Source organism: Monodon monoceros, unplaced genomic scaffold (genome assembly GCF_005190385.1).
Source record: "Monodon monoceros isolate NGI ecotype Baffin Bay Population unplaced genomic scaffold, NGI_Narwhal_1 Super_Scaffold_18, whole genome shotgun sequence".
Lineage (NCBI taxonomy): Eukaryota > Metazoa > Chordata > Mammalia > Artiodactyla > Monodontidae > Monodon > Monodon monoceros.
The window spans coordinates 82,787,304-82,798,051 of NW_021703774.1; the positions used below are offsets into that span (position 1 = coordinate 82,787,304).

The 10,748-nt window shown below is 40.5% G+C and overlaps 1 protein-coding gene across 2 annotated transcripts in view; it reads right to left on the reverse strand.

Moving 5' to 3' along the window:
* CTTNBP2NL (CTTNBP2 N-terminal like) overlaps positions 1 to 10,009 on the reverse strand; it is a 63,917-nt gene extending 53,908 nt beyond the window's left edge. Inside the window, exon 1 of one of the 2 annotated variants that reach the window (XM_029228646.1) lies at positions 9,872 to 10,009. In XM_029228646.1, coding sequence (XP_029084479.1) covers positions 9,872 to 10,009 — 138 coding nt within the window. The remainder of the gene's footprint in view (positions 1 to 9,871) is intronic. The other variant, XM_029228647.1, reaches the window with a different exon arrangement.
* Between the last annotated feature and the right edge of the window lie 739 nt (positions 10,010 to 10,748).

Below are 10,748 nucleotides of genomic sequence, written 5' to 3' on the forward strand. Positions count from 1 at the left end.
TGGCAGAAAAAGAAACACCCCAGCTTCTACAGCTATGTAAGGAGTAAGGCAGGGCAGGGTGGAGTACACATAGATGTTTGTCTATCTAGTATCTGGGTTTGTGTATGTCTTTATGTGGAACTGAAGGCTTTATTTCTACGTGGTGGGTGATGTGGGACAGGAAAGAGAAAAAACATTTTTAAGGTGAATCTCAGATATTTCTGAACATAGAAGCACCTCAAAAAAACCTACATAAATCTTTTTTAAAAAATCCATTTGGCTAGCACCAAAAAAAAAAAAAAAAAAAGAAATCAGTTATTTTACCCAGGAGACCACTCTTGCAAAACTGGATAAAAATCACTTCTTTACTATATACTCAGATATCAGATTAAAGAAATTTATACTTGGGCTACAACTGACTAAGATTCAGGCCATTCAGTAAGTTTTTAGTATCAGTGATAAGGTATTAGCACGGATGTAAAGCAAACTTGCTCCAATTATGTAAAGACTCTTTCCAGTACATATAAACAAAACCAAAATTTGGGAGGCCAGTTAATCCTAAAACTTCAAAGAGTCAACACTGACATACAAGGTGGCTGTTTTGACAGCTTTCCATTAGATAATGTACTTCCTTAAAAATCCAGTATATATGAAATTTAAAAAAATAAACATGTCACATTTATAAATACCAAATCTAAAATGGACAAAAGTGCACAGCTATTTTTAAAAAAATGTATCCAAAGCAACCTCCTATCTGAGGGCGGAAGGTGTTGACACATTACCTTGACTATCTCAAGATTTAAGCCTTCCCACCCTCTGGCACTTTTGGTTTTTCATAAAGGTTATTTATGCGTTTGGGGGTAAGAGAGTGACAACATTCCAAATTGTACCTCTCATTCCACTTTTGGCATTTTAGGATTAGGTTAGTAAAGAAAAACATGTCAAAATATTATCAGAAAATAAATTTTCTGATCACGAAAGCAAATCTTTTGTACGTTTACTAAAGAGAGCTGTTTCTGCTATTATTATTTACAGATTCTAAAACCAAGACAGAAAAACAAACCTTTTTACTGAATTCTACAATAGTATGCAATAAAAGCTTTACTACAAATGTCAAATCAATCTTCTTTCAGTTGAAGGTAAAAGATATTATCTGAGTATTTGTATTCTAATGTGTCTATGTGTTATAACGTGTTATGGGTTAAATTGTGTCCTCTAACCCCAAAATTATACATTGAAGTCCTAATCCCCAGTACCCCCATAATGTGACTGTATTTGAAGACAGGGTCTTTAAAGAGGTAATTAAGTGAAAAATGAGGTAATGGGGGATTTCCCTGGTGGCACAGTGGTTAAGAATCCACCTGCCAATGCAAGGGACATGGGAAGAGTCCTGGTCTGGGAATATCCCACATGCCGCGGAGCAACTAAGCCCGTGCGCCACAACTACTGAGCCTGTGCTCTAGAGCCTGCGAGCCACAACTACTGAAGCCCAACAACTAGAGCCTGTGCTTCACAACACGAGAAGCCACCACAATGAGAAGCCCGCGCACCGCAACAAAGAGTAGCCCCCACTTGTTGCTGCAACTAGAGAAAGCCCGTGTGCAGCAATGAAGACCCAATGCAGCCACAAATAAATAAATTAATTAATTAAAAAAAAATAAGGTCATGGGATTCCCTGGTGGTCCAGTGGTTAAGACTCTGCGCTTCCACTGTGGGGGGGCATGGGTTCGATCCCTGGTCAGGGAACTAAGATTCTGCATGCTGTGTGGTGCAGCCAAAAAAAGAAAAAAAAAAAAAAGAGGTCATTAGGGTAGTCCCTAATCTAATATGCCTGGTGTCCTTATAAGAAGAGAAAGTTGGACAAAAACGCAGGACAGGGAGAGACCATGTGAAGACACAGGGAGAAGATGGTCATTTAACAAGCCAAAGAGAGGCCTCAGAAGAAACCAATCCTGCTGACACATTGATTTCTGACTTCTAGCCTCCAGGATTGTGAAAAAATAAATTTCTGTTGTTTAAGCCACCCAGTCTGTGGTACTTGTTATGGCAGCTCTAGCAAACTAATACAACATGCTAACCGTTTACTACTTTTAAAGACTATTACAGCAACTAGATCAAAGCCTTCCCCTTACCATGAGAGTGCCTGAACAAAGAATGCCCTGCTTTGTCTTATCAGTCTGCTTTTTCCAGCAACACTATGTATAGGATTATATAAAACAGAATGGTTTTGAAACAGTTTTGGAGATTGTAAATTTCAGGATCCTGAAATATAATATGAATAATGCACTTACAAAGAAATTACAACAGTGCTAAAGGATTGAGGTGCTTGTTTATCCAATACTGTCAATATGGATTTTGAAGGAGGCCTCAAGAAACCAGTTCTGTAATAAAGCTGATTATTCTTTAAGATCAATACTTAAAATGCTTTCAGTACTCTACTCAAAGCTGATTCTAGGATACCAGATATTCTAGATTTATACTTAGTACAGAAATTAGTAATATAATTGAGCTTACCAATGTTAATCACCACTTCCTCAGAGTTTTATTTTCATTTGATTATTTTTTTCCTCAGAGTTTTCTAGAGTAGTTTTCTAAGAAGAATTCAAGCCTTAATAGCAATAATAAAAAAGATACACACTTTTTGAGCTAAACATAAACATGTTCCAGGCAGTGTTCTAAGTACTTGACATGTATTAATTCCATCCTTACAACCTTAGGTGATAGATGCTATAACCATTATCAACAAGTTCATCATCATCATCATCCCCATTTTATACAGATGGGAAAACTGAGGTACAAAGGCTAAATAACTTAAAGTCTCACATCTAGTATGTGGCAGAAAGAGAATTTGAACCTAAGTAATTTGATTCCAGAGGCTTCCTTAGAAACCACTGCTACTTGATAACCACTGTTCCCATCAGATTTTCTCATTTTATCAGCTAAAATGTGATTCACAGAGCTGGAAGGGACCTCAGAAATAATCTAATTTAGCACTCTCATTTTACAGATGAAAACTGAGGCCAGAGTTGTTAAGTGAATTACTGAAGATTATAGTTAAATAGTAAAATTATTAAGATCCAGTCGAATCCACTTTCTGGGACACCATGATGGATATCAGGGTTTTGTTTTGGTTAGCTCTGCTTTAAGCCTCATACATCTCTAGTGTATCTGTGTGTGTGTGTGAATGTCCGTCTCTCTTACTATGTGTGTACATCTGTTTCTATCATTGTCTCTTCTACATGTTGCCAACAACATTTATATGCATCCTGAAGAAAGGGAGGAAGTGGCCTCATGCCCAAAAACAAGCATTCAAACATCTCTCCCCCAAAATGAGGACATCTGGCACAACGCTATTAAAAACAGGTCTGTCTACCTAGATATCCGTTTACACCTTTTCAAGTATTCTCATCTGAGACAAGACCAAACCAGAAGAGCTACATTAGTTAAGCTACTGGAATGTACGTTAATGAAAATGAAGAATAGTTTTTACATTAACACATTTTTTCATTAAAATTAAAAATATGTCTTCTAATATCAGAAAATTACCAGCAGTATTTACCATCTCAGGTATATGTGTCAGTGGCTTTATTTATTTCAATGAAATTATAACACGATTTCATTGAAATACGTATATCTGTCTATATCATCTATCTGTCCATCATTCCCCTAAATTTCTGCTTTTCTGAAATAATGTCACCACGATTTGTAAAATACCACAATGAGGGAATAATATGTAGATTGATTTTATTTCCAGTAAAATGATTCATGGGCCTCAATTCTACAGGCAGCCTGGAATACAAGAACCCTTTAAATATTCAACCTTAATGTTGGATGAAGTCGTTGACTCCATCAGGATTTCAAACCAGGAAGAAACAGAGCATATGGTGTGGAGGATGAACTGTAATACAGTCAAGGTATCTGTGTTTTAGCTATGCCCATAACCTGACTCTCCCTGAACTGTAAAAAAATTTCACAAAAACCTGTAACAGAATATTGTAACTGATGATGTTGTTTTGCCTTTTAACTTCTGTCTTCTAAATCAGACCACTGATTTTTTAAAAAGTTTAACAATTTGACATCAGTTGAAAATGACCAACAGACCTAGCAATTGTTTTTGCTCCAAGGTTTTTTGGGGACAGTAACTCTTCTGGGAGGCAGTGTGTTGCAGTGGAAAGTGCTTGGACTTTGAAGCCCTACAGACCTAAGTTTGCATCCTGGCTCTACCACTTCATACTTCCTTGATCCACGTAACCTTTGAGCTTTCAGTTCTTCATCTATAAAATGCGGATGACAATACATACTCTAACAGGATACTGAATGGTTTAAATGAGTTAGTGACTGGTCAGTTCTCTCATTTCTCATCCCTGGAGAGCATATATTTGGTTTCATCTGTAAGGATAATGAAGTTTTCCTTTTTCCAATGAGTTCTCACTTTCTACCACTCATGTGTCTAATTTAGAAATCAAAACAAGTTTACTGCTTCTAACCTGGTAGGTTGATCTGCTCCAAGAAGGAGATGGCCTGGCCAGTTCCTGGGAAAGGCAGCTTAGAACACACACAACACTTATTCAGGCCAATGGTTATCTGCACACCACTTGGGAAAGAAAAAGGACAATCTTCTGCCTAGAGTGGCTTTTTGTGATTTTAGGATATAAGTGAAAAGATTGCTTTTGCTTCCACTGAATTTCTACAGCTTTTAATCAAGTTACAACTTTAACTCACAATACTGATAAACGCGTTTTCTAAAAATATCACAGCTATTTTGAAATCATATTAAATGCATAATGGATATGTATCTTATTCATAACCCAAGAGCAGTTATCACATTCTATTACATCAATTCATCTATATACATAGCTGTCTTTTGTCTCATAAGATTCTGCTCTTCTAGACAAATACTCTGTCTTATTCAGCTTGATAAACTTAGCACCCAGCAGTCTCTGGTTCAAAGGGGTAATCAAAACATGCTGGCCGGAAAGAAATGTACAGTGCAGTACCTTGAATTACAGTGTACAAAACTGGACTTTATCTTCTGGGAAATAAGAAGCCACTAAACATTTTTAACTAGGTGAATCTCACAATAAAAATATAGTTTCAGGAAGGTTAAAGCTTGACATACAGAGTTGATTTGACTGAAGAGAAACTGGAAGCAGAAAAAGCAGTTGGGAGAAAACTTTAACAGTACAGGTATGAGGTTAAAGTGTGTGAACTAGGATGGTGGCAGTAAGAATAGGAAAAAAAAAAAAGACCGATGCAAGAGACTTTATAAAGAATGTATAGTAACTTGGTACTGGTTTTTTTAAGGAGGTAAGAGGGGAAATAATCCCAGATCAGCTGAGGTTTCTAAGGCTGGGTGACTATAATGATGATGCCATTCACAGAAACAGGGATGTTAGAAAAGGAACGGGTTTTGGGGGGGAAATAATGACTGTGATGCGAGACATGCTGAATGAGAAGTAACTAGACCCCCAAGAAGAACATGTTCAGACTCAGTGAGTGTGGTGAAGGCTAAAGGTTTAGAAGCAGAGAAGTCTTTCGGGGTGGAGCCTTTTCCGAAAATTTCTTCCGTGTCTTCAATTTAAGAACAAGAGGCAATAAGAAGAAGCTGATACATAGGACTATACCAGATCTTGTTTGTACCGTCAAATATTAAACCAGTTAAGAACCAGATTGTTTCTGTTCTCACTCCTGTTCAACCCACTACAATAGAAAGGACTACTTAGCAGCAACCAAGGAATGGGGAACACCTTCCTTCAAAAACCCCCAAACTTAGTGCTCCTTTTTTCTACAACTTACCCGTCAGTTCATTCTCCTCTCTGTTATAATCTATAGATCTTATTTCTCATTAAAACAACCCATCCCTGCTTGCTTCTCCCTCTGCACTCCTTCCTCCCTGGCTCACCTTTCTAGGCGAGCAGACCCAGAGAACACTGCAGCCTCTCCTTCCCCAGCAGCTCTGTACAAAGGATCCATGCAGATGCTCCCAAGGCTCAGGGTCAGGAATCTTTTTTGTCTGTAAACCCCGTCGTCCTGTGCTCTCCGATTTTCCTTCCTAGCTTCTATTTGAACTCAGTAACAGTTAAGGATTATATTCTTTAAACTCAGTAACAATTAAGGATTACATTCTTTGTGGCTCCAAAAGGCAGAAACGATTCATTTAGCAGCAAAGCACACATTTAGAGTGGAAGCTCTGGCTTTGGACCTGAAATACAGAGTTTGGAAATAGTCGGCAGGGAGAAACCATATTACTACATTCTTTACTTCGATGCCTGCTTGTAGTCCTGTTTTCCTCAGCCCACAAACCCCTGTCCTCCACTCCCCCACCTCCACTCTTAACTTCCCTATCCATAGTTTCTTCTCACCCATTTGAGTTGTTCTTATGCTTGCTCCTTACTTTGGGGGTAGTAGAAGAGTTGTTCAAAAGGCAAAAATCACTGTCAATCAAAATTACCATTGAAAATCCCTTAAATCTCACAGAAGGTACAACCCTGCACCATAATCACGGTATCCACGAAACCATTTATATGACACTGAGGGTGACGGTACTTAAGACACTGTGGAGTGAAACAACTGACAATTCAGAGAGAAGACATCAGATGGTTGAATCCCTTGCCTTTCCTTTTCCAGGGCCAAAAAGTTTAAGGAAGATAAGGTACATGACAGAATTATGAAACACACACAACCGTAAGACACATGGGCTGCCCTAAAAACTCTTCTGTCGGATGTCTGAGATCATGACATATACAAGCTTTGTTTCCCTCTAATTAGGAAGCTTAGCTATATATTCAAATATTTAAAACAAAACCAACCAATAACTAAACTCAGACACTAATTCTTCACATTTGTTTAAATGCTAAAGGAGTAAAAGAATATTTAAGATTAAATTCTTTAATTCACATGCAAAGTGCTAATAATAATGGCCATAATACCTACCAATTACTGAGTGCTTCCTATATGTCATGTTCATGTGATCTTTTAAAAAAAATCTCTGAAAGTCATTTTTAAGTCACAGCTGAGGAAACTGAGATATGGTGAAGATAAAAAACTGCCATTTCCCTGGGTCATACAGCAAAAGAGCAGGGATTTGAACTCAGGTCTGCCTTTAAAGTCTGTGCTGTAAATCAGCACACTTTAGAGCCTCACCATAAATAAGCCACGTTCTCACTGAAATGCTTTGAACTAAAACTAGGAAGATTTGATTTTTAGTTATTATCAGCAAACATCCAGGAAATAAGAAAAAATGGCCTTTAGTAACAGGCTGACAAGCTATTCCTGGGGTCAACCACCACAGACTGGACAAACTTCCTCTAGAAATAAATCTCTGCTTCTTGTATCATGCCACTAAACACCAATTCAGTGGCCTAAAAATCCTTGTATCAGATGTCTGAGATCATGACATATACAAGCTGTGTTTTCCCCTACTTAGGCGTCTTAGCTATATATTGAAATATTTAAAATAAAACCAACCAATAACTAAAATCAGACACTAATTCTTCACCTTTGTTTAAATGCTAAAGAGGAAGAATATTTAATATTAAATTCTTTATGGACTGTTTATACTAACAAGATGTGCCACATCTTATCAGTAAATTATCTTTCTAGTCTACCCGAAGGGGTCAGCTTCAAACTAAGTTCAACAAACGCTCATGAAGTCAAACTATATACTAGGCATTGTGAAAGGTACAAAGATGAAACAAAACATATTAATACCTCTCTCAAAGAATTTATAATTTAATGAGGCAGATTACAAATATACCTTAAAAAAAATCTCTGCATACAAATGTTTTTCTTCATCTGACATAATCAAACAGGTGTTGAAAAAGTTAAAGGAAAGATTTCCAAGACCCAAATGTGTATCAAACAGATCCTGCTTATTGTGCCAAGTAATCAAAGAGCATTATTTGCTTTTTCCTCTCTGCTCATTTAAGGCCCTGGCAATCACCACAACTTTGGTTTCCTTAGTCTCTTACCTCAGTTTATTTTCTGTTCTCTGCTCATGTAATAAGATATATCTTTTTGGGAATTCCTGTTCTGCTTTTAGTTCTTTTCTGCTGCTATTGCTAGGGGCCCTTAACCACCTATCGCAGTACACTTTGTGTTTGCTGGAGAGACCCTCCACAGTTTCTTCTTTGTGCCTTTTTATCGGAGATCTGGAAACAATCACTGAGCAGATCTGTGAGCACTGAGACTGGCTCTGAAAACTTCAAACCTAACTATTCAAAATTAATTACCTTCAGAAAGTCTACCTTCAGAGACTCTAATCAGGAAGGTAAAAGACAGCTGTTATAATTGCCCCCATGATTCCAACTCCTTGCATCCCATGGTTATTATCTTTGGCTATAAATAACAGTAGTAAGACAGACTTCAGACCAAAAGCAAAAGAAACAATGCTAAAAAAAATATGGCAAATTTAATATATGAAAGTGCTAGCAATAGATGATTACTAGGGATTCAATGGCATTAACATCAGGCCAAAAGCATCAATATTTTGCACCTGCTGAAATGAAGGCCTTTTTAGCACACTATAGGGACACTCTCTGGTAGTCACATGTGTGTGAATAGCTGGAGTTTACCTTGCTTTTATTTATCCTTATCGCTGAGATTTAAAATGTGCTTTTAATTTTCATCCCCTGAATTTTGGTAGATGATAGTGGTCTTGTAAAACCAATCAACAACATCATACATACATATATATATATATATATACATATATATCAGTTTCACCTGGAGGGAAGAACCCACCATAAAATAGGGGCTAGAGAGTAACCAAACGCCACCGGACCAGATTAATCATAAACCTAGACCACTGAACCTGAATTTTCTTCAAACACTTCCTGCCTTTTGTTTCAACAGAACTATACCTTCCAGGTTAACTGCAGTCTCCCTGAGCAACAGACCAGCCCACCCGAGACTAGGAGATACTCATTCCTAATCTAAAGCTCTTTATTTACTTATCTGTACTGTTTCACTTGAAAGCAGGCTGTTATTCACTGACAGTCCAACAATATACACTGCATTCCTACCCACACAAGACCAACTCTGTAGATATCCAACACGCCCACCTCACTATGAAATACCAAAGGGTGGTTTTTCATCCAGTTTTCAGGGAAGAAACAGGGTGGAAAGCAAAAATGAAACGCAACTCAAACCTAAAAAAACCCTTAGAGGTTGGGTTCTCCCTCAAGGAATAAAGGTACAAAGGGGGGCGGGGAAGGTTACTATTTCTCCTTCCTCCAGAGACTAAAAAGATCCCGAAGCAGGTGAGCCCTCGATGCCCCACAGGAGAAAAGAGGATCCTAGGGGCTTCAGGCGGAAGGCTGAGGATCAGAGAATGGGGGATGGGAAGAACCCAAGTGGGGGAAGGCCGTTTCGTCCGTGGAGCTGCCAGTCTAGGTCGGGTCTCTGATTTTTGCATCGCCCCATCTCTCTTTCTTTTTTTTGAAAACACTGATTTTTATCTTACGGATGAAACTAGCTCTGGTCCCACCCTAGCGAGCAGGACAGGTGTAGGAAGGGATGTCTGGCCTCCCGGGGGCGGCCAGACAAATGGGGGTGGGGACAGCAGTCTACAGAATGGGAACCCGTACGCCTTCTCCGAAGGTTGAGAGGCTGGGCGAGGGGGCCCTGTAAACGGAGGGTGTCAGGAGGGCAGCCCCTTCTGGGGAGCTGGGGTTGACGGGGGACAATAAGTGGCTGCGAGCACCCTCGAAGGTTGAGGAGCCGCCTCCTCAGGGAATACCGGGAGGTAGAGGAGACGGCTCCGCCCCCTCAGGGGATGGGCGCGAGCGGCAGTTGGGACGGCGGCGGGAGGACACCGGTGGTCCTACCCCTGCTTTTCTCTCGAGAACCCGGCCTCCAGCCGCCGCCAAGCCCGGGCGCCAGCGGCTCCTACCTTTTCCCAGCGCTCGGGGCTCCGCTCCCTGCCGCCTCCGCCACCCGCTCCATCCACAGCCCCCCGAGGCCCCGCCCCTCGACCGCCTGGCGAGGGCCCTGGCATTCGGCAGGGCCAATCTCCTTCTCGCCTCTCCATCTCCGACACCAATCCGCTCCGGCTGGAGGAGGGGCTTCTCCAATGTCTTTTAGGCTCCTCCCGGGGCCCCAAGATCCCTTTTGTTTGGGGAGAGCCTAGCTGGGATTGAGCTCGCGTCACTTCCGGGAGGAAGAGTAGTCCTCCGGCCCGGGCTAGGGGGTGGGCTTACGACCCTCACTGCCAGACTTCGGCAACTTTCCACCTTCTAAGCTATTTCTGGACCGGACGGTGGCGAGTGCTTCGTGTTTACCCTCATGGTACGGGCAGCTTAGGAACGGCGGGTTTCGGGTGCCCTGATTGATCAGGCACATTAACGTTTCATTTCATCCAAAATGTTAATAAATGAAGTGCGCTTTGGGTCTGCTTTAGAAAACCGGTTGTTGAAAACCTGGTAACGTGGCTTGCCTTCTCTCTTTTTTTTCTCCTACGAAGCCTGTGCTAGAAACAAGGGCGCAAAGATAAAAAACCCGGAGACCCCCCCCTTCTCTTTTCACATTACATTTGGAAGAGAATAGTAGCTCTGGAGCCCCTGGAGCGGGGACACCGGGTAGCCCAAACCCAGCCAGACCTGCGTTCCAGGTAGAAGTCGAATGAATAAAATTTGTGTGTCTTGGTTTTCTACGTTATGTTTTACAAATGAGGGGACTTTTTTGTGTCCTTGGCCCCATTATACTGTGGGGCCACGTTTGCAGTGACGCTGGGACACAGGACAGTAGAGGATGCAAGGAATGCCTGTCCC